Below are 24620 nucleotides of genomic sequence, written 5' to 3'. Positions count from 1 at the left end.
TTTATAGTCTTTGTGGTATCTAACTTTTCATTGAAAGCCCATTAAAACTGTAATGTAAATATTGTTTGAAATCCTGATAACCCAGACAATATGAAAAATGTGTATTTTTTTGGAGTTCTGTTAATTATTGATAGAAATGTGAATGACAAAGTTTACTTTGATTATTTAATGAAACTTTTTTAATGTAATAAAGTTCAGGCTCTAATTTGGATAGAATATTTATTTTTCTATTTACTGAGTGGTAGATATGGTAGTCTCCTGAAAGGGTTAGGTCTTGGCTTTTGTGATCTGAACCATCCAAAGAAGTTCTTTAGGAGAACTCTGATCACTTCACATTTACAGAGTGTTCTCCTTTTTCCTAAATGTGAATTCCGAAGTCCTTAGCATGCTTTATGATCTGAATCAAAACTAAATTTCTTATTTTCTCTTTTGTCAGATTCTAGTTCACTCCTCACTCACTTTAACTCCTACCTGCATCCCCATCAAATGACTGAGAATTTTCCAGATGTGGCATATATATTTTGGCCTTGTCCTAACGTGATACTCTCTCTCCCTGTGATACCATATTCTTGTTTCTTTGTACTGGGTGGAATCTCAGTAGTTGATTGCAGCCTTTGTCTGCCAGGGTTCTTCATCTGAACCTCACTCAGACAATGATTATTTGAGTGACTGTTTTCTTAGTTTTCCCAAGGTTGGTACATGAATATTAACATTCTAGATGTGAAAGAAGTTAATTCATGACCTTCAGTGGATGCTTTAGGGCTTTAAGTGTTCATTTTCTTGCAGACTCCCCACTGAGAAAGGTCTAGTCTGAGTTTGTTTCCTTCTTTTGACTTTGCACAGATTTCATCCTCCTCTGGAACGTTTGTTTTATTGTAATTATTTGTTTGTATTATCAGCTTTTCCATCAGACTGGGCATCTGGAGAACTTTGTCTTATTTATTCTTACATCCCAGGATTCAGCACCATGCCTGAAACAGAGTTGATGTTCAGTAAATATTAGTGGAATAGATTATATTGACTTCCTAAAACTAGTTCAGCATGACTATAGTTCAAGTTGTTCATTTCTCTTTTTCCGTTGTTGTTAAGAGGTGGAGTCTGTCTCTCTCTGTTACCCAGGTTGAAGTGCAGTGGCACCATCATAGCTCACTGCAGCCTCCAATTCCTGGGCTCGAGTGATTCTCCCACTTCAGCCTCCTGAGCAGCTGGGATTACAGGCATGCACGCTGCTGCTCCCAGCTTCAGTTCTTTTCCTTACTTATTTTTACATTTATGTTATTCCTTAAAATGAACATCTTGACTGGGCACGGTGGCTCACGCCTGTAATCCCAGCACTTTGGGAGGCCGAGGTGGGGGGATCACGAGGTCAGGAGATCGAGACCATGGTGAAACTCCGTCTCTACTAAAAATACAAAAAAAAAAAAAAAAAATTAGCTGGGCGTGGTGGCGGGCGCCTGTAGTCCCAGCTACTCAGGAGGCTGAGTCAGGAGAATGGCATGAACCCGGGAGGCGGAGCTTGCAGTGAGCCGAGATCGCGCCACTGCACTCCAGCCTGGGCAACAGAGCGAGGCTCCATCTCAAAAAAAGAAAAAGAACATCCTAACATAAACTGCCTTGTTCTCCATTTGGCTATGAATCTATCACACTCCAGCACTTGTTTCTTGTTACCTGTGTGGGTGCTTTACCTGCCTAGAATAGAGTTAAAGCTCCTAATGACAACCTATTGGTATGAACTTTTGGAACCTCCAGTGCCACATTTATAAGAAATGAAATCTTGTTGATAAATTGATAATCAATATGGGAAACTGAGATTATGCTTTTGCTTAATTTTATTGGGCACAAATATTGTTGAACTATTCATCTGAATGTTATTGCCTTTGTAGATATCCATTTCCATTTTCTTAGTTGATGATTTTTCACTATACATTATGATTTTCACTTATCCTTTGAGTGTTTGATCTACAAATGATTCCTTGCCCAGGTGATGAAGAATTTTCTCCATTCTTCTTGTATTCCTATCTTTCCAGTATGTAGAGATGGAAATGCATGTTGGTTGTTGTTTGTTATCTGCCGTTTTGTCAAGTATTAATAATGTTTAAATTCACAAAGAGGTAACTGTTTAAGTTGGCAGAACCAGACTACTCAGATACAATTGCCTCATTCTCAGACTCGGGAAGATGAGGGTAGTGCATGTTGTCTTCATAGAAGAGGCCCTGTAGTTAGAGTGTGTGCTTTGCAGTGTTAGAATGGGTATTCTGAATGCAAGAATATGATTGTTTCAGTTTTGTCAAGAAAATGTTTAACTGGACTGTGGTGTTCTAACAATATTAGAATACAACAAAAAAATTTATCATTATATGTCCTTACCTGCCTAACCTGTGAAGAGAAATGACAGGTTTGATACTTTGTAAACTGCCATAGAATCAGCTAGTAGTTTTCTATTCTTTTGGCTTGTCCTTCTCCCCTCCTTAATGCTTGAGATAAGTGTACTTTTTGAGTATGTTTTGGAAACGTGTTTTCAAAGTTCTCAGCTTGTGAAATGTTAAACTATTCCAAGGTTGTAAGTAGCTTGTCGTGTGTAAAGAAAAGTCTGCAAGACGAGAGGTCAGAAGACCTGTGAATCCTGACTGCACTATGCGCTATATCCTGATCATAAGCAAATTTCCTAACCTCTTACAGCCCCAATTCCTTCCTACTTTCTTTTCACCACTTTATAATGCATCTATCCCCAGAAAGCAATGACCCCTTCCCCCGTTCTTCATAAAGAATTTGAGGATGGTTTTGTGTGCTAGACACTGTGCTAAATAAAAACTAGTAAATAGTAAAGTTAGAATTCAAATCCAGGTTTTTTTTTTTTTTGAACACCAAACTCTATGCTCTTAACCAATGTATATACTATCAGCAGTAACTGTCTTTCGCCACAATTAATAGTAGAATGATTATCTTGAGTATCTCCTTTAGGGATAACTATTAATTCAAAGGAAGCTCCTTTTTAAAATACAACATTGGAAAAAGAAAAATATAGAAATTCTCAACATAGCACTGTTCCAGTAAGCCTATTTGTAATTTTTTTAAAAAAAGGAGCGGTGGGGAGGGAGAAGGAGGGGGAGAGAAAGTGAGTGGGGTGTGTGTGTGTGTGTGTGTGTGTGTTTGTTTGTGTGTATGTCTTGTGGCTGATCAGGTGGAACCCATCACTACTTTGTCCAGAAAACTCAGGAGTATGTGTGGGTAGGTGTGGAACAGGATGTACAGGTTGACTAAACCTTATCCAATATGCATGGGACCAGAAGTGCTTTGGGTTCTGGATTTTTTTTTTATTTTGGAATATTTGCATTATATTTACCAGTTCAGCATCCAAAATCCAAAAATCTGAAATCTGAAATGCACCAATGAGCATTTCCTTCAAGTATCATGCAGATTTTGGAGACTTTTGGATTTGGGATTTGGGATGCTTAACCTTCAATAGTGAGTTTATGTAACTTAAAATGTACTAAATCCAACAAAAACTGACTGAAAATATGTCAGGTGGTTGGAATTTTTCTTTGAAGCAATCATTTATGTTTTTATTAGTCTCTCGTTTATGCATAAGAAAGGTGAATGTCTTTGACAAAATTTATGGTTACAATAGAGCAGCCTATTATTTTCCCTCAGATACATGCCATTTCTCTCTTCTGGTTCTGTCATGTTTACAATAAGTTGCTGTTCTTTTGTAATTTTCTGAAACTTTTTTCTCTGGGACTATGTTTTCTAAAACAAACCCTCCCCAAACAAAAAAGTTTCCCAGAGTGAGTTGTTTCCATTGCATGGAAAAAGACAGGTTTGTACTCTTATTTTTTTCTATGTGTGCTTTGGTGAAAATCCCCCCTCCCTGCTGTTAACACAGTGAATTTTTGAATGAGAATGTCCTAATGCATGATATCTGTTTCATGAATTTATCTTTGTAGATTTGACCAAAACCAATTTTATATGTGGAAAGTAAATTTAATTATACCAATCCCCCAGACTTGGGTGTAGATACAACTCTTATTAGTCCAAGCAATCTATAAAACTAAATGTTTGCAGGCTGGGCGCGGTGGCTCACGCTTGTAATCCTAGCACTTTGGGAGGCCGAGGCGGGTGGATCACGAGGTCAGGAGATCGAGACCATGGTGAAACCCCGTCTCTACTAAAAATACAAAAAATTAGCCGGGCGCGGTGGCGGGCGCCTGTAGTCCCAGCTACTTGGAGAGGCTGAGGCAGGAGAATGGCATGAACCCGGGAGGCGGAGCTTGCAGTGAGCCGAGATCGCGCCGCTGCACTCCAGCCTGGGTGACAGAGCGAGACTCCGTCTCAGAAAAAACAAAACAAAACAAAACAACACAACACAACACAAAACAAAACACAAAACGTTTGCAGCCACCATTTTCTAAATCCAATGTAGGAAAAAGGAAAAAGCATAGTTCCCAGAGAAGGCAATTGGAATTGAATGTATCCTGCAGACCGTGTACTCTACGATTATAGATACATGCTGTCTCCAGCAGCTTTTGTTTTGTTTTTGGCTGCTTATTTCACAATTTCTTTTTTTCTTACTTTTCACAGTAATGATTCTTTGCCAGCAGCATTCTTGCAATGTATCAGACTTGATTCAATATTGCAAGCTCTCTGCTACCTTTCTTACTCAGGGTCGTTTCCACCCAGGTGAATAATATTACCTAGCAGCAAGTTTTTTTTTTTTTTTTTTTAAAGAACCTTGGAACCTTTAAGAATCTTTGTTTTTCAGGCCGGCCACGGCGGCTTACGCCTGTAATCCCAGCACTTTGAGAGGCCGAGGCGGGCGGATCACCTGCGGTCATGAGTTTGAGACCAGCCTGACCAACATGGAGAAACCCCATCTCTACTAAAAATACAAAAAATTAGCTGGGCGTGGTGGCGCATGCTTGTAATTCCAGCTACTCTGGAGGCTCAGGCAGGAGAATTGCTTGAACCCAGGAGGCAGAGGTTGCAGTGAGCCGAGATCGTGCCATTGCGCTCTAGCCTGGGCAACAAGAGCAAAAAAAAAAAAGATCATTGCTGTTTTTCTTCATTATATCTCTGAGACATACATATATAAATCTAATTAATCTATTGAATTCATGTAAAATATACTTAAAGTGTAATTTTATGTCCTTTTTTTAGATAAGTAAGTTTCAGATACTACTTTTAGCAGAATACATTTTTTAATGTATTGTTTATAAAGTAATCTGTAGATAAAGGCACCTGAAAAAGCAAATGCTCATGTGTTAGAAATGAGTACCTTTGGTTGCCTCTGGACTGTTTTCTTTTTGCTATCCTATGAGGGTTGCATGAAACAATCCCATTCCTTTGACATTTCCTCACTTTTGGGTTCTCTCATCCCTTTTATAGTCAGGCACTGCTGATTAGGCCTGTTTCCAGGGCAATTTCTTGCTGCTCTCTTATTTTTAGTTTTGCTTGTTTTGTTATATGTTTGAAATGTAAGTAAGTGGCTCAGAAAGACCTGGTTCTTGTAGCTAATTCACTAAGCATTTATTGAGGGCATTGTACATCAGTCCAACAAAGAAATAACACATCAAACTAGAGAGCAGTTACAAGTCAACTTACTAGTAACCTGTTGTATAAAAAGTTACTACAAGGCCAGGCATGTTGGCTGGTGCCTGTAATACTAGCACTTTGAGAGGCCGAGGTGGGAGGACTGCTTCATTGCTTGAGCATAGGGGCTTGCAGTCAGCCTGGTCAACATATTGAAACTCCATCTGTACAGAACAATAAAAAAAATTTGCCAGGTATGATGGTGTGTGCATGTGGTCCCAGTTAGTTTGGGAGGCTGAGGTGAGATGATCTCTTGAGCTTGGGAGGTTGAGGATGCAGTGAGCCAATTGCACAACTGCATTCCAGCCTGGGTGACAGTGAGACCCTGTCTGAAAACAAAACAAAACAAAACAAACAAACAAACAAACAAAAAAAACAACTCTCCAAAAGAAGTAGCCACAAAATTTTCAACTGAAAACACGTGTTTATTATCTCTTGTTTTCTTTGTATCAGAAGTCTGGGCACAGCTTAGCTGGGACCTCTGCTCAGGGTCTCACAAGGCTGCAATTAAGTGTTGGCCGGTTTGCTTTCTCATCTAGGAGCTTGGCTGGAGCAGAATCCACTTTCAAGCTCATTCATATTATTGGCAGAATGCATTTTTTTTGACAGCTGTATGACTGAAGGCTTCACTTTTTGCTGGCTGTTGGCTGGAGGCCACCTTCTGTGGACTGAATGTCCCCCTGCACCAATTCTTATGTTGAAGCCCTAATCTTCAATATGATGGAATATGGAAGAGGGCCCTTTAGGAGGTATTGTATATTAATCACCTTTCCATATAATGTTACTTAATCATGGGAGTGACATCCAGTCATCACGACCGTATTCTATTTATTAGAAGATAGTTATAAGTGCTGCCCACACTGAGGGTGAGGGGATTACACAAGGGCATTAGCACAAGGAGGCAGGATCCTGGGGGCCGGGCATCACCTCGGGGTTATTCTCCCACAGGCACAATGGAAATAAATGGATGGTAATAAACCTGAAGTGATTACAAATGGTATATTTTATTGCTTATATATGGTGTTCATGCCAGGACTAGATTAAACAGTATGTTGCAGCATGGCTGCTATTTTGACTGGACTGTGTACATGCCAAGAATGAGGTCTATCTCATGAGACTAAGCAGTTTCTGTGCCCTGCCACTCTATGAGGCAGAACCACATATGTTTGAGCCTCCACACTGGAAGTGAGAACTTTCTTCACCACTATTCATTAAGATTTTCATAAAATTATTCATATAGTTGCTTTTGTTTAAAGTAGCAAGTGGTACAAAGATAAATTTCTGGTTAGAATAAAAGTCTCAATAAAAGAATAAGCATATACAGAAGATAATTATCTTTTCAGATTTATATGTTATTAGCAACATCTTATATTTTTAGATTTCACAATAAGTTTAACTTCAATTTGTTAAGACTATTAGCTTATTTCCTTTGAACATTTTCATTTTTTATTTTTTCTCCTACTTAATACTATGCCTTGTGTTACATTGCTGAGTTGATAACACAAATTTAACGACCTAGGGGAGTGATCTTTAATTTTGGATATAGGTTAAAATCAGAGATAACAAATTTCTTGGGGTCTTGCTTCTACATCCTTGTTTTGTTGATGCCAATATGAACAACAATTGACAGATGCTTTAATTTTAAAGATTTCTGGGTTAAATTTACTTATATTCTTGAAATAAATGTACTTATTTAATAGTGAAAGAAGAAAAACCTTGATACTCAGATCTTTTTTGAATGTTAAGTTTTTATAATAAACCATAATCTTTCTAAAAATTGTTTACACATTTTAAACCTTTTTTTTTTTTTTTTTTTTGAGACGGAGTTTCACTCTTGTTCCCTAGGCTGGAGTGCAATGGCACAATCTCGGCTCACTGCAACCTACGCCTCCTGGGTTGAAGCAATTCTCCTGCTTCAGCCACCCGAGTAGCTGGAATTACAGGCGTCTGCCACCACGCCCGGCTACTTTTTTTTATTTTTAGTAGAGACGGGGTTTCTCCATGTTGGCTAGGCTGGTCTCGAACTCCTGGCCTCAGGTGATCCACCCGCCTTGGCCTCCCAGAGTGCTGGGATTACGGGCGTGAGCCACTGTGCCTGGCCTAAACTTTTCTATTAAGAGCAATAAAAACAGCAAAAAGTGGGATGGAAGGGGCTTTAACAGATACATCTTTTCCCTTAGAAGTATGTTTGATACTGTGATAGAGACATGAGAGTGTGGTGTGTATGGCGAACTTTATGATATTCTGTTTGGTATGTAGGATATCCATACAATCGTTCAGGTAGTGAACGACATTGAGCTTTTATTATGTGCCAGACCCTCTGCTATAGATCCAGAGAATGACAGTAATCCATACAGTATTCATCAAGGCCATGTTAGCTGCAGACCCACAAATAGTAAACAAGTAAGTAAATAAGGTAAATCACAGTGCAGTGAGCACTGTGAAGGAAATAAGCAGTGTGCTGTAACTAAGAAAACTGTGGTGGGGAGGATCCTTTAAATGTGGTGGCCAGCAAAGGCCTCTTTCAGAGGGCGCATCAGATCTGAGGCCTGGAGACTGAGAAGGAACCAACTGAAGACTTGGGAGGAGCTAGCCATCTAAGAGGTGGGGAAGAATTCTAAATAGAGGGGGTACTGTGTGAAGGCCTTACAGTGGGAGAGAAATTGGTATGATCTAGCAATAGAAGGCCAATATGAAGAGATTGGAGACAGTGATGAGTGGTACAAGGTGAGGTTGGAGAGGTAAGCAGTGGTCAGGCTATATGCCTATGATAAGGAATTTGTGTTTTATTCTAATTTGGGGAGCCATTGGAGGATTCTGAACAGGTTAAAGGTATTATCTTGGTCCGTTTACCCTGGCTGCTGTTGTGGATAAGAGAACCAGATGTCCTAGGGTTAGGCAAGGAATAGCTTGGACTGGGGTACTGGATATTGTGGATGTAACGGAAATATATTTCTGAGATAGAATTGATAGGATTTCCTAATGAATTAGAGATAGATGATGAGGGAAAGAGAGGAATCCAGCATGCCTCCTAAGTTTTGGACTTAAGCCTGAGAATTAAAGATATGTAGAGTTTAGTGGAAGTCATTGAAGTGCAAAAGGTAGGCTGAGGTTAAACCTCATGAAGAGTTTGGGTTTTATTGCTTAGTGACAGGCAAACATAAGAAAGGATGTTATGGGTTCAAATTTATATTTTAAGCTGTGACTGGTAGCAATGTCAAGCCAGGTGAGAGAGACTCGAGAGGAAGAGAAACCAGTTTAGACAGTACTGCAGTACTCTTTTTGTATTGGTTAGGAAGGATTGATTTGAGACAGTTGTTGGGGGGTGGGTTGTGAGGGGAAGTTTTGAGAGATAAGAAAATGAATTGACTAGATGTGGTGACAATGCCTCACATGTGATAGATGTCTAATAAATATGTGAATGAAAGTAGCAGACTGTGATGAACAGAAAAATCATATCAGGATATTTGTGGAGAAGATAGTGTGTTCCATTTTTTAGTAAGGTTGACACGCCTTCTAGGCATCTGGGTGAAAATGCTTGGTAGCCAGCTGGACTTTTCTGGGTCTGGAACACTAGAGAGTGTTTGGGATTTGAGAGTCATCTGTGTAGGTGATAGGTGAGGTCATATAAAAATATCTTCTACTAAAGTAGAATGTAGGACGAGAAGGCTGGAAATAGTACCTTCTGAAATACAAAATACAAGGTTTTCAGTAGGAATAGTATGAAGGAAAAGAGATGGATCCATAGTTACTGGCAAGGTGAAAAGTAAATTAGAAAAGTGTCGTGTTCTGAAAACCTTATGGATGAAGCATTGAGGCACAGTGCGAAGCCGTAGATACGTCAGGTAACACAGTTTCAATTACAAATAGCCTTATGATGTATCTGCATGTATTTGAGTATGGTGAAAGGCTAATTTCATAGAGTGATGAGAAGAAATTTTAATTAGTTTGAGTGAGTGAGGGGGGAAGGCTATTTTTACAAAATGCTTAGTTAAAATGGGAAGGAGAAAGCATAGCAAGAGAAATGTTTCAACGATGGGAATGTGCGGAGTTTTTTTTACAATTTTTTTTTTCCAGTAAGTATTGTTGAAAACCATGTCTTGGGGGATACTTTGAGAATGTAATATGTAGACTACCTGTATAATTTGACCTCTAAGTCAAAAAATGCTGAGCAGATTAGGATTGATTTTTTTGGGGGGTGGGGGGGAATATTGGATGATAGTAATGCTTTTATACATTTATTTATGGATTTGTTTATATTAGAATAATACTTTTAGGATGATTAGACATAGTTTGGGCTACCAGATCAGAGCAATTTTAAGTACCGTAAAGATGTTGGCCTTTGAGATCCTTTAGCCACATTGTAGAAATAGGGGTGAAATTTCCTGTCATGGGAATATGTAAATCCAGTTTTGCAAATCAGAAAATAAGTGATCAGTAGTCTTTAAGGTTGTTTCCATCTTCATTTGATATTCCGGTGATAATGTACTATTTGGCAAAGCAACAGGCTACGTTTTGAAAAAGATTTACTCATCTACCCAGCCAGCCATCCTTTCAGCCATGCTCATGTCTCTCAGCAGCAAAGGATTTGAGGTGGCCCACCTTTAAAAAAAAAAAAAAAAGTAACAAAATGGCAAAAATGTGAAAAGTGAAAATCTGGTATAGGGAAAATATATTTTATTGAATATGAAGGCAAGGGCAAGCATGTATGCACACATAAAAAACGTCCATGTGCTTGCAATTAGGGCATGTATGTAGTTTTTATAACTGAACATAGTATTTAGAAGTTTGTCTGTAGTATTCTTGATGTCCAAACTGAAAAGGAAGGCAAAGGTTTTGACTTCATTCTAACTGTAATAGTGGAAAATAATTTTTTTTTTTTTTCAGGAAATGCTAGTTTTTACTAGCACTGATCTTAAAATAATTATTTGGGGCAACTTTGAGTGATATATTGGTCGATCTGTTAAAACAATGGAGAATACAAGCTCTTACATAACCATTAACACCCGCTTCAATTGTCCTTCATGCATTCACTCAAACATTTCGTAGGCCATTGCACTGACTCAGTGGAGTAGTGGGGATCAGAAACCGTATCGCAGTGGATTGAGAGGTGAATAAGACGTTAAAATGCGAGACATTTTGGGTAGACTTTCAGAGGTAGTTTGGCTTGGATGATAAGGTAATAAAGGGAAGGTGGTGTTAGGGACTTCGCCCCCTCCCTCCTTGTGTGTTGGCTGACTTTTTGAGCATACGTGTCCTGATAGTGAAAACAGGAAACAAAGAGAACAAGCTATGCTCTGTAAAGCCTTTCTGTAAGTGTGAAACACTCCCAATTTCAGTGGAATAGTCTTTGGATAAGAAAGGGAAGGAAAGGAACAAAATTAAAGGATAGGAGTGAATACCAATAAAGGTGAAGATAAGAATGGAAGAGTGGGGTCTGGGGGAGCTGTCTCTCAATTTGCTTGATTCATTCAGAAAATATTGAGCTGCCTGCTCATACCAGGCTATATGTAAGAGCTGGAGACACGGATGTGATGAAGTCTGCCTTCATGGAGCTCACATTCTGATGCAGGTATCTTCCACAGTATTATGAGCCACTGGATAGCAGTTCTTATGTAGCAGTGTCTGGTATGGTGCTTGGCATACATAGTAGTCATCCAAAAAATGAAGTAACAAATCTCTTTTGCATCTATATGTTCTACCTTTTTGGCTTAGTCTCATCTTTGGTATAGCAGGCATGTCAAAAATTGATAGATTTTTATACACCAATAATGAACTTTGAAGAAGCAGTAATAAAGATGTTTAAAAAAGCTACCATCAACATTATCCTGCAACCCTTCTTTTATATATGGTTACTGTTAGAGGTTTTTGCAGCTCAGAATATATTGTTTCTTAGGTCATTCATAAATGTTTGAGTGTTCTTCATGTGGAAAGTACTTGTTTGGGAGCATGAGTTAAGTAAGGCTGAATTTCATCTGAATAGATGGACAATTTCACTACAAGATATAATATAACAAGTGTTCAAAGTTGTATGGGCATGGAGAAGGAGATAGTTAGGACTGGTTATTTGTTTTCCTTCCTAATCGATAAACATCTGTTGTATTTGTAATGCAGTGGAATTTGCAAATTATATTAGCCTGAACTCTGGGCCCCAGGGGAGGGGCGGGTAAAGATGATTAGTTTTTACAGTCTTCCTTTTGAACCTATTGGGTTTTTTTTTTAATTAGGTGTTATTTGATCTTATTATGTTTCATGAGACCAGTGATGACAATCCATGTGGAGAAGAATAGGAGATGCTGCACCCAATTATATTTATAGATTATAAATTTGGTTTGGAGGACTAGGGTGTGTGTGAGAGAGAGAGATGCCGGGAGAGGTTGACAAGTAGTGACAGTGTTGACAGTGGTGTGAAATTTATTTACAACCTACTGATTGGGTTCACATTTCTAAAATGAGGGTGCCGGATTAAATCGACAAGCTTCATCCAAAGTATAAATGTTTATGTTTCAATGGAACCTGTAGTTTGCTTTGGATTAGTCCCCCATGTCAGTGATAAGTGCGTGTGTGCGCACACAAACACGCACAACTAGAAATCCTGGGAATTTTAACTATCTTTTTCTCCAGAAAAACCCAGAAAACTCATTGAACATAATGTTATAACCTTAGAGAGATTTGTTTAAAAGTGAGCACCCAGCATGTTGCCTTTTCGGTGAGTAGGAAAGAATCTTCCAAACTCACCACCAACCCGTTTCGCACCTCCCCTAGACACACACCACACAATCGCCATTCTTCTTTACTCTGCTATATACTTTTTCTCATAGCACTTTAACATTCTTATCATTTTTCCTTGTCTATCTCCAGTGGAATATAAACTCTCCAGGGGAGATGTTTGTTTTGTTCGCCTTCCTTAGTGATCTCTGTAGGAGATCACTAGATTCTGTTGAATCAATCATAGCTGGCTACTTGATACACTGTGTGTGTATATATTGACCATCATTTTGTACTCAGCAGTGTACCCAGTACAGTGTGTGTGTATATTGGGGATGACTGTATTGGCTCTGGCTGTATATACATTCAGTCGTCACCTTATGGAGATAAATGGTATGTATAAAAATTAGGAAATGTGACAAGACCTGTGAAGTTAAGGGCTAAATTATATGGTAGGAATTGGTCCAAGGTCAGCATATTGGAATGGGCAAAAAATGGCTTCATGAAGTAGGTGAAACTTGAACTAGACTTCTAAAAGGATGATGGGGCACAGGTAAGGAAGGATACTCCAGGAAAACAGCCTTCGTGATACCTCCTCTCTGAACTTTCTCTCATCTTACTCCCATCTCTCAGGATTTATTTTTGAAAAGGAAACAAATTAAAAAGTTATTCACCATCCTCTGCCGTGATCTGGCATATAGCACATAATTAAATTTAAATATTATTTTTAATGTAACTATTTGTATACTATCTTTTTCTCAAAAAAAAAATCAGAAAACTTGTTGAACGTAATGTTATAACCTTAGACAGATTTGTTTAAAAGTGATCACCCAACATGCTTGCCTTTTCAGGGAGTAGGAAAGAATCTTCCAAACTCTGACTGTGGCTCTATGTCCAATTATATTTTGTCATTAACTGCCTGCCAGTTTCCCACTGCTTAATAGTCTAGAAATGACAAGTGATTCTATTGAATTTTGGTTAGTTGGGACAAATAGATCAAAGGACAATTATAAAAGGGAAACACAGGAACGGGGAATTAATTATAAATATTGGGGGGAAGAAAGCTGAGTAGTTAGGCATGATACATAGGCATTAATTATTGTTAGACATTTATGTTATATGTATTGCAGTTATACTTATGTGGAAGATCTTGATCTTTTTTTGTTAATGTTCACTTGAATTTTTTTTTTTATCCTGGTACTAGTTAGATCTAAGCATGTTACTGTGTTCCTGATTTTCTTCTAGGAAAAGTATTGATAACTTTGCTTTGATAGCCTGCAACCAGCCTGCTCATTAATTTCCATATAGCTGTTGTTAGAGACTTTGCCCAGCAAACTGAATGCTATTTGTGGAATAGACAACAAAATCGATAACTAAGACATTTTTAGAAAATCTAGTTAACTTCTTGGATTTGTTAAACAAATCATGAATACACTGCCTTTGAGATAAGCTTAATTTTTGCCACACAGCACCAGTGAATCTTGCTACAATTGATATATGTAGTCAGTTAATTAACTGCCTTTGTTTTCAGTTGACTTTTTTCATTCTGAATTTGTTTTATGGTATTATATCTCTCAAAAATGTACAATTGAAGGAGAGTATTAGTATTTCATAGATTTCTGATCGAACAATTAGATATGTCACCTCTCTGCCTGCACTGATCTATAAATATATTTAAGCTATAGTAGTAAACACTGAATTGCAATTTTGTAGTTCTTAGATACTATTACTGTTTATCAACTTATATATGTTCTTCTGTAACTGTTGACTTGATTGATTATAGCATGTGCTAAAAGATGTAAAATGGAGATTTCTGAAATTGTAATAATAAAAAAGCCTTAAAAAAATGCTGGGTGTGGTGGCTCAGGCCTGTAATCCCAGCTCTTTGGGAGGCTGAGGTGGGTGGATCACGTGAAGTCCAGAGTTTGAGACCAGCCTGGCCAACATGGCAAAACCCTGTCTTTACTGAAAATACATTAATTAGCCGGGCATGGTGGCACATGTCTGTAATCCCAGCTACTCAGGAGGCTGAGGCAGGGGAATCTCTTGAACCCAGTAGGCGGAGGTTGCAGTGAGCAGAGATCGTGCCACTGCACTCCAGCCTGGATGACAGAGTGACTCCGTCTAAAAAAAAAAAAAGCCACAAACATTTACTTTTATGAACAGATTTGTACCAAGTTGTTCCTAAATTGGTACAGAATTCATGATTTATGTTTTTGAAAACAGAAACAAATACTATTTGTACTTTCTTTCTGATGCTGAAAAAATTTAAGAGCACATATTTCTTTAAGAAAAATACCTATAGAATAAATTCCTAGAAGTGAAATAACTGTCAAAGGGTACGTAAATTTTGAATTTCAGTAGATATTGTAAATTGCACTAACTCACATTTCTACTCATAATATCTGATGCCACTTTTTCTCCAAACACAGCATCTTTTCAAATACTTTATCTTTGCTGGTTAGGAAGGAATTCATATCTTAGTGAAGTTTACCTTTACATGTCTTATTTTATGAGTGAGCTGTTTATGTTGGCTCTTCTGGGAACTGTCCAATTGGGCTGATGATCTTAATTTTCTTACTCTTTTTATTCGCTGTCTCTATTGGGAAAATTTATCTTTTGCTTCCAATCTGATGACATGCAAATAACTTGATTTTGTTTTGTTTGTCTTTTGTTTTTCAGATTGTCATTTGTTTTGGGTCATATTTTTAAACCTTTTATATTGGTGAATTTGCCAATTTTGTCTTTTATGAGTTCTAAATTTCATGTTAAAGTTGAACAGGGCCTTCACTACTCTAATGTTATAAAAGAATAAACCCTGGGAGAATTCTAGTACTTTTATGGTTTAATATTTTGCATCTAAGCTTTTGATTCATTTGGAATTCTGTTGTAAGATGTGAAGTGTGGATCCAGCTTTATTTTTTTCTATATAACTACCCAATTATTCCAATATTGCTCATTAGTCAATCTTTTCTGCTGATTTAACCTGTCACCTTTATCTGAAAACCTTATGTATTTTGGGTCTGTTTTTGGTCTTTCTGTTTCATTGATATGTATATGTTTGTTTATAATGTTTAAATATATTAGAGTGTTACTTATTATTTCTTGTCAGAGTTTTCTGAAATTCTGAACTTAAACTGTTTTTATGTTTATTTGTTGACTTGGAGATTTCTGGTGGTGTCACTTTGGGCAATCCACCGTAAGGGTTTATTTTATTCTGGAATTTTTTTTGTCTCCTTCTCCCTATCCTTTACCTTCCACCCAAAGCTTTATCAGGAAGTATAGAGTAATATGTATTCCAGAAAGGTTACATTTCTCTAGCTACTCAGATGGGATAGACATAGACTAAGAGATGGTAGGTCTTTGTATTGTAAATGAAACATGGCCTTGTCTAGTTTTAGTTTTTTATGTAAAGATTATTTGCAGTCTAAAGGGTGTATTTTTCTTCCCCTTTTTCAGTCTCTATTTGTAACCATGCCGTTTTCTTTCATTTTTAATTAACATAATCTGTGAAATGTTGATTTTTGCTTTAGGTCCTAAATCAAATCTGATTATTATTTTATAGCTTTACAACATAATAAGCCCCAGGTGTAGGGAATTCACTCTCAGCTCTGATCTCCAGCAGTTTTGGATGACAAGCCATCATACCACTATCTGTACCTTTTTTATACATCACGGATTACTGTAGGAGACTGAATGCAATAAAAATGTAAAATGCTTTGTATAAAAACTAATATAGCATCAGAGATTTCCTGCTTCATACAATCTTGAGCTTAAAATCTTGAATCTTAGAGTAACAAAAAAAACCTCTCAAACTTTTGGAATGACTCTATCTTCAAATATCACTTTAAAAAGAAAAATGATCCTTCGTAATTAAGTTAATGATCATTGGGGGAAGATTATAATACATCAATATATTTGTTATAGGAATAAGTGAAATCAGCTAATATTTATCTGAATATCCACAATTTACCCATGTTTAGTGCCATTGATTAAATAATCTAGTGAATTATAAATCCTAAGAAACTGACAGTTTAATGATCTAGTCTCTGGGAGCATGGATGAGGGCTCATTGCCCAACTTGTTAGAGATGAGACAGAAAAGCAGAATCAGGAAAGACTTGTGTTATCGGCATTAGAACTAATCTGGAAGTATAAGTAGGAATATTCTTTATTTTAAAATTTTTATCAGAAAATCTTACTTTATTATGAATAGTAAATGTTGCCATTCATTTACTCTTCTGCTGAAAATTTGAAAAATAAATACATAACAAAGAAAACAAAAATCAAGCATATTCCTGTCATATACTTTGATGTAACATTACCTTTTGGTTTATATACTTATGGGTCTTTTTTCCCTATGTATACAAACATACTCCTTTCCCCAACACATTGTAAGTTACAGAGCAGACATGATATTATGATTTGTGGCCCTTTTTTTTTTTTTAAATTATCAATACTAGAGAAAGCTGTCAAGTGAGTAAATACAGTCATCCCTTGGCATATGCAGGGGGTTGGTTCCAAATCTGTGCACACTCAAGTTCCACAGTCCAGTCAGCGCTGAGAAACTGATGTAAGTGAAAGGTTGACCTTCTGTATACACAGGTTTCACATCGTGCAGATTCCGTATGATTTGGTTGGAAACAATCTGTGTATAAGTGGACCCTCAAAGGTCAAAACCATATTGTTCAAGGGTCAACTGTATACTTCTATAATGTCATAATTAAGAGCCTAAAGTTAATGCTATCATGTGTCCCACTGTATGAATGGATATATAACATTCTATTCAGAGAACCCTTATTAAAATGCTTTTGGATTCCTTTTGATTTTTTTTTTCTAAAAAACACAGTGATAAGAATTCTTTATAATCCTTAATTTTCTGGAAAATATAAAAATTGATGACTAGATATTCATTCTAGTGTATTAAAGTAACGCATTATATAGCTAAATTTTAGACTCAGTAACACTAGATTGAAATCTGGACCTTCATCATGAAAGTCAGAGGATGAGGAAGAGAATTCCTGGAATGAGTAACTTAAAACAGTTTTCACTGCCTCACCTTAAGTTTTCTTTTGAATCTATTCAGGTCAGGTTTTTGTCCCTGACAGTCTGCTGAAACTTTGCTTGCTATGGTCTGGAACAGTTCCCATTTTGCTAAACTCAAGGATCAGCATCTTAATATCCTAGCGACTTTTTTTTGTTGTTTTTTGGAATTGCCCTTTTCCCTTAGCTTTTGGCACACGATATTTTTCCTGGATTTGTTCCAGCTTTCACTGGTTTTTCTTTCTTGGTTGTCTTTGCTGGTTCCTCCTCCTCTTCCCATCTTTAAATGATGGGGGAATACCCCCAAGGCTTTGCCTTATGTTCTAATCTCCATCTATGTATGCTCCCTAGGCAAATTTAGTAAGACCTTTTCTTTAAAACACATATGCTAATGAATCCAAATATATGTCCTGAGCCTGTTCTACTACTGTAAACTTCTTTTAACTAGTTGTTTAATATCTCTTGGATGTTTAATACCATTTATTCAGTCACTCCGGACTCAGACCAAGAACCCGTGAGTTTTCTCTAAATCTTTTAACTCCCAGATCTACGCTTTTAAGGAGTCTTGTGTACTTCAAAATATATCCAGACTCTACCACATTGTTCACTTACTGCCCTAATTCAAACCCTCTATCTTGTGTGTTGACCAATAAAAATAACTTTTTTTTTTTTTTTTTTTTTTTGAGAGGGAGTCTCGCTCTGTCGCCCAGGCTGGAGTACAGTGGCATAATCTTGGCTCACTGCAACCTCTGCCTCCCAGGTTCAAGTGATTCTCCTGCCTCAGCTTCCCAAGTAGTGGAGATTACAGGCGCCCACCACCAGGCCTGGCTAATTTTTGTATTTTTTAGTAGAGACAGAGTTTCGCCATTTTGGCCAGGCTGTTCTTGAACTCCTGACCTCAGGTGATCTGCCCTCGTTGGCCTCCCAAAGTGCTAGGATTACAGGCGTGAGCCACCACGCCTGACCAATAAAATAACCTTCTAGTTGTTTTTCTTTTTCACTTTCCTTGCTCCTATTAAATCTTCATAGCAGGCAACCCCCACCTTCCAAAGTAAACAAGATTATGTCATGTATCTCGGTTAAAACTTGTACAGTAAAGTCCTCACTTAACGTCATAAATGGGTTACTGGAAACTTTGACTTTAAGAAAAATGGCGTTCTTTATGCCTTAGGTACTGAACTCCTGTTTGTATCAATTAGCCTATGGCAAAATTGGTTTTGTTATATAGTAGTTGTTTGACTTAAATTTGCAGTTTCCAGGAATTTATCAACATAAACAGTGTTAAGTGAGGACTTGCTGTATTCTTTCTTTCATATTCAGGGTGAAATCTACCTCCTGACTCTGTCCTATGAGGCCTTACATAATCCAGAATCTTCTTGTGTGGCTTTTCCTCTTATTGCCTTCCACCCTGCTCACTCTAGTCCAGTCATCCTGAATTTTTTGTTTCTTGAAAACAACAAACTCATTTCCATTTATGCGCCTTTGCACTACTGTTTTCTTCACCTATAACTCTTTATCTAGATCATTGCATGAGTTCCTCTTTCTTTTCTTTTAGATCTTTGCACCTTCTTTAGAAAGGCCTTCCCTATTTTTCTAAAATTGTTACCTTCTGCCCAGTTACTCCCTAGCCCCTTACTCATCTTTGTCTCTAACACTTAAAAGCTCCTTGACATATGTGCATGCTTGTCTGTCTCCTCACTAGAATGCAAACTCTACTGTACCCCAGGTGCCTAGAATGGTACTTAGAGTATAGTAGATAGCCAGTGTTTGTTGAATAAATGGCCGAGCTTCCTTTATTCTTTGTAGTTCTTATTTTATCCCTCCTAATCCTACAAGAAATTTGAAGTAGCTTATAAAGTGCTTTTAAATGTATTAAAATAGAAAACAGGAGGGCATGCAAAGTACAGATAGAATAGGAATGACTGATGGGAAACTTAATATGCAGCTCATACAAGGTTTTACATAGTTCTTAAATGTGGATCAGGCATTTGCCTTTGAAGTCTTGACTGTGAAAACAAAAAGAACACCTTGTCTATAAGGAGACAACATTCTGCTACTTTGGAGAAGCCCAGCTTTTCTTATTTCAACAACTGTCGTATGAAACACAAAATAGTGAATTTTATACAGCAGTGTTTTAATACCTGTCTTTAAAATAAACTGAAGAAACAATGCCATGATATAGCTCAGGGAAAGCAACTCTGTGGAAACTGATTAGATATTCACACACATTCCTATTTCCTCCTGTCAGTGTTCCGTGCTCTCGCCAATGGACATGCATGCTTCTGAGTAAGGTAGAGCTTAATTTCAACCCCATTATCAAGGTGAAGGTCTTTTCTAGTGACAGAACAGTGAGAGACAGTTTATTCATTATTCCTAAAATGTGAGGCTCATTCCAAAGCAGGCTGAAAATTAACTATATAGTGTGCGTTAGTCAAATGAGGCTTCCTGGAGGTTCTCAGATAGCTGACCATAGTAACTATTGTGATCAGGCTATTCTTTGGCAGTTTGTGGTCTTTTTATAGGAAGTTTTGACATTTAGCATCTTAGATTTGGAATTAGGCAAATTATGGGTGAGTTTCATAACATAACTCCAGGAGTCTTAATAGAATGGTAGAGTATTAATTGCATTTAATAGAAAATTTTAGTCAACTCATCCTGTTCATTTGATTGAAGCTGAATGTGTTCAAAATTAGTTGAAGAAAATCTTATATTAGTATCATCATTAAGTTATTTAATGTTTCATTTATTAGTGAGTCAACTGAATCCTTTAAATTATTGTACGGTGCAAATAACCAAAGTGCTTGGAGAAGAAACAGTCTAGAATATGCTGTGAACGGTATTGGTTAGGAATAACATACTAACTTGGAAATGACCACACTGAATGCCAAAGATTGATTTTATGTTCCAATGTGCCCTTTTCTGGGGGGACTTAGCACTTTTGGTCTTGTATCTCAGACATTCTTTTGGTGTACTAGAGAATATATTTGGGAGATGGATGGCAATTATTTTGCATCTTGTTAGTATCTGTTTAAGAAATTCTCAAAGTTTACCATTGTTGGTGTAATTATTCTATTTTCCCAACTTAAAGTTGATGGTTTGGGGTTCTGTTGGTGGGGAAAGTGACTTGGCAGTATGGTGCAATGTTTTTGCAACACTTGAGAGGAGATTGTTTTCACAGAGTTTTTGCTCCTCCTTGTTCCTTCCTTTCTTGTGACTTTGTTTTCAAATTGTCTCTCTTTAATCACTGTAACTGTCTTAGCTCTGTACAGCTGTCCTTTTCCATGTCTGTTTTGTTCTATACATGCTATCTTTTGGCCCAGAGTTATCACTGAAGCTTGTCACAGAACTCTTATTACCTTTCCTGTTTATTCCCCCCAGCTTTATTTTACCTCTACCTGTAATTACTATTGTCTTTTCCCTAGAGTAACAGAAGAAAATGCAATTTGTCTTTACTTTCAGTACCAGCATAGCCCTCTTGAGGGTAATATTAGAACTTGAAGAAAACATTTAGATTGGCATTTTGACCAATATAAATTTGACACATTTTTTCAAAAAAGTAAAAACAGTAGTTTTCCATTGATATAATTATTTTTAAAATATACAAGAAAGATAGGAATAGGTATCCCAATACAACATGTTTTAATTAGTGAATTTTCTGTCAAAGAGTTTGTTCAAATAGAAACCATATGCCTGTTTCTTTCTTTTGTTTTTTTTTTTTTGAGATGGGGTCTTGCTCTGTCACCCAGGCTGGAGTGCAATGGTATGATCTCAGCTCACTGTAACCTCTGCCTCCCAGGTTCAAGTGATTCTCCTGCCTCAGCCTCCCAAGTAGCTGGGATTACAGGCGCCCACCACCACACCCAGCTAATCTTTGTATTTTTAGTAGAGATGAGGTTTCACCATGTTGGTCAGACTGGTCTCGAACTCCTGACCTCAGGTGATCCACCCGCCTCGGCCTCCCAAAGTGCTGGGATTACAAGCGTGAGCCACTGCGCCCAGCCCCATATGCCTACTTCTGAGGGAGATTGTAGGGTCCAACATTTAGAGAGTAGACTTAATCTTCCTACAAGCAATGTTCCTAAAGTTTATTTCAATCAGTGGAATTGTGGAGGCCTGAGAAGAGTACAGCTTCAAAGCTCAAGAAGATAAATTTTGATGTTTGATAAACCTGAGTTTAGAGCATGCTTCTGACCTTTTTAGCTGAATAATTATTTCATCATCTGTAAAATGCTGGCAGTTCCTCAAAGGGTGGTTGTGCTGAGTAAATGAAATATAAAACATCTAGCATGGTGTTTGGCACATGGTGTCTGTTATTAACTACTGTTCACTAAACTCTGAAAGGTTTAGATTTGTCAGGTAGGTCCCATCTGGATTGGCACTTGTCATCAGAGATCCAGAGAAATTCCACAATGACATATGGCATGGATTAAGGAATACACTTTGTTGGGAAAAGAGAATATTTACAAAGCCAGGATCAGGTAGGGGAAGGAATTGATTTCTCTGTCTCCCTCTTATTCCACATAGGAGGTTCCCAGAGTTTTGCCAATCTGCTAGACACAGCATAGATTTTCATTCCACTTGAGATATCCCTTCCCTTATTATTCTCCCTTCTTTTAGAATAAGTGGTCGGTCAAATGTATCAGTGTGTAATCATACAAACTACTAGGGAACCAGACATTATAGCTGTGGATGCCTGCACTCATCTCAGAAATTAAGCTGTCAGGCACGTGGAGACTTTGAGGTTCATGAGAAGTTGGGTCTGCCTTGCTGAGGGAGGAAGCCATGGTCATGTCAGAAGTCGAGCATGGCTGCATCCTCTTTTGCTGGGAAAGAGGATGGGAGTGGTTCCAGCTCATGGTCTAGGCTGCCCACAGTGACTCCCGGTGTTTTCAGACAGATCTGCTTCTCCCATCATGCTTTATTGCCTAGGGCCTGTGAATCAGTTTTCCCAACAAATAAATGTCAAGTTAAATGTGAAATATGTTTATTTCTATGCTATTTAAGCAAACTGATATCAGAATAAGTAACAGTAGAATGCATTTCAGAGTCTTTGAGTGTTACTCTCAAAGAAAATTGATCTTGATTAGCCCAAGCTCAACTTAGTTCCACAAATAATTATTGATTTGTTTAAGCGTGATGTATGTGCTTGCTCAAGGAATTACAAGATGAGTATGACAAAGCTCATTCCCTCAGGGAGTTGAGTGTTTCAGAGGGATGAAGTAAAAGAAGATTTTAAAAATACAAGTAGAGTGTAAGAAGTATCATGAGAAACATCAACAAAGGGCTGAGGATAGAAGATGATAAGTCTCAAATATCTCAAGATATTCAGCGGTGAATCTTAACATAAATTTGCTTTTAGGGGAAGGATTTCAAGCATATCGATAGGTCTTAAATTTTCTAGTCTCGCTGGGATAGTAGGAAGGAGAATGATTTTTAAAAAGTTGATTATGTAGCATGGAGTTTGGGGACTAGTAAAAATTTTGTTAAAATTATTTGGGAATTGTTTTACAGTTGTTTTTAGTGAAGTTTGTATTTCTGAAAATACTGCATTTTAGTGTGATGATTTACTAACGAACTAGCAGGGACTCATTCTAAGGTAGGAGATAGAAAAACTAATAAGTAAAAATCTGCTAACAACTTTAAATGGCTGTCAAACTTTTTAAAATGATTAAGTGCTAATGGGGGCAGATGGAAATTATAAAGCAGTGCAGAGCATTGAGGTATAGAGTTTTTTTTTTCTTTCTGTCAGTTGGTCTACTTTTGAGAGAGAAGAAATTAGAGGTCAAATTTAGTCATTTCTATGGTCCTTTTATGAACAAAAGAAAGCACTTTTTAAAAAAATGTGAGAAGTGTTAAATAATATTTATTTGATATTACATATAAACCACCCTAAAATGCCTTTCAATGAGTAAAAGCAACCATTTTAGATAGGAATCTAATTAGATTGGCATAGTTAAGGCCAAAAATATAAAGTAGACATTGCTACCTTATCTTCAACTCTTGCCTTTAAGAGGCAAGTGAACATGAAACACGGATGAATCTTGCTTGGTTCTGAGACAGTGTGAAGGAATTTCACCAGTATTTCAATATATTCACATAACCAGTTATATAAATCTAAATATAAAACCAATTTCCATTAAGTTTTAAGATGGCATTCACCATCTTTGTGAAAAGCTGATGAAATCGAATCATATTTTTAGAAGAGGTAAACAGCGTTAGCATTTACTGAATTGGAATTACTATTAAAATTAAAAAAAAAAAACATATTCATTTAACCACAAGCCAGTCTTAGTTTTAAAATCAGGACTGCCCAACAAAATATTCTGTCATTCATTGATGATCTGAATTCTGGTATATGAGATCTATTAAATTATGGTACACATAAAGTCACGAGACATTTCTGTTTTGTAATAAATAAGGCAGTGGCCAGTTATTACTGATGAGTAGCGTTTTTGAGATTAGCTATCAAGTCCGCCCTTTCTGCCTTCTTCTTAATGCCATCAAAGATCATTTTTGTTCCAGGGATGTTCTTCTTGGGAGTCTCCAAATAGTGCATCAGTGTTTTCTTTCCCCAGGTGATGCCTTTGTTCTTATTGGTGTCTGTGTAAGAGTATCCAACGGCCTCACCTGTCTCCTGCCTGTAGAGACTATGGAGATTAGGCCCAGTCTTGTGCTGGCCTCCCTTTTCCATTGTGTGGCACTGGGCACACTTCTGAACAAAAATCTTCTTGCCTTTCTCAACAACACCCATATTTAAATCTCTTCCGTCACTGGCGCTACAAAGGTTCCCTCTCTGAAGCTGGATGTCCTGCTCTTTTGAAAATTACACTTTTAAAGATGAATTCCTTCAAGGATTCTATTCATTTTAAAGAGAACATTGGCTGTCAATCCACTCTTCGCATTTGATGAGGTCTCTCAGCATTGCTTAGGAAAACTATGATTCACAGAGGAAGGTCTAGCGCTAAGATGTTTCCATTGGAGATACTATTATATATTGCTTCTTGGCCATTTGGCTAAGATGAAATATAAGATAGATAACGGTGTCAAGGTAGGAGCACAGACTAGGTTTTTGTAGGGTTTGGAGTTCTAGCCCTGACTTTGCTGATACTGTCTATGTGATCTCAAAATTCTCTCTTGACTTTGGGAGTGAATAGGTGATGTTTCTCTAGGTGATCCTGGAGGGTCCTTTTACCCTTCCAAGTTCTGTAATAATTCCAGTATTTTTTTTTAAATCACCACTATATATGGCTTTGCACACCACAGTTTTACAAATGGTATGTGTCA

At 37.4% G+C, this 24620-nt stretch overlaps 2 protein-coding genes across 2 annotated transcripts in view; one reads left to right on the top strand and one right to left on the bottom strand.

The window, feature by feature from the left end:
* Positions 1–24620, top strand: part of DDX10 (DEAD-box helicase 10) — a 277384-nt gene that overhangs the window by 133913 nt on the left and 118851 nt on the right. The window lies entirely within an intron of this gene.
* Positions 23770–24087, bottom strand: LOC100599727 (cytochrome c-like). The gene has a single exon (XM_012496008.1). The coding sequence runs from the start codon at positions 24085–24087 to the stop codon at positions 23770–23772; it is 318 nt and encodes a 105-aa protein (XP_012351462.1).

Source organism: Nomascus leucogenys, chromosome 15 (genome assembly GCF_006542625.1).
Source record: "Nomascus leucogenys isolate Asia chromosome 15, Asia_NLE_v1, whole genome shotgun sequence".
Taxonomy (NCBI): domain Eukaryota; kingdom Metazoa; phylum Chordata; class Mammalia; order Primates; family Hylobatidae; genus Nomascus; species Nomascus leucogenys.
Note: the sequence above shows the minus strand (reverse complement) of the source record. Positions and strands in the feature narration are given on the sequence as shown.

Coding starts and splice junctions, on each gene's coding strand:
- LOC100599727 (XM_012496008.1), bottom strand. CDS start 24,087: ATGGGTGTTGTTGAGAAAGGCAAGAAGATTTTTGTTCAGAAGTGTGCC.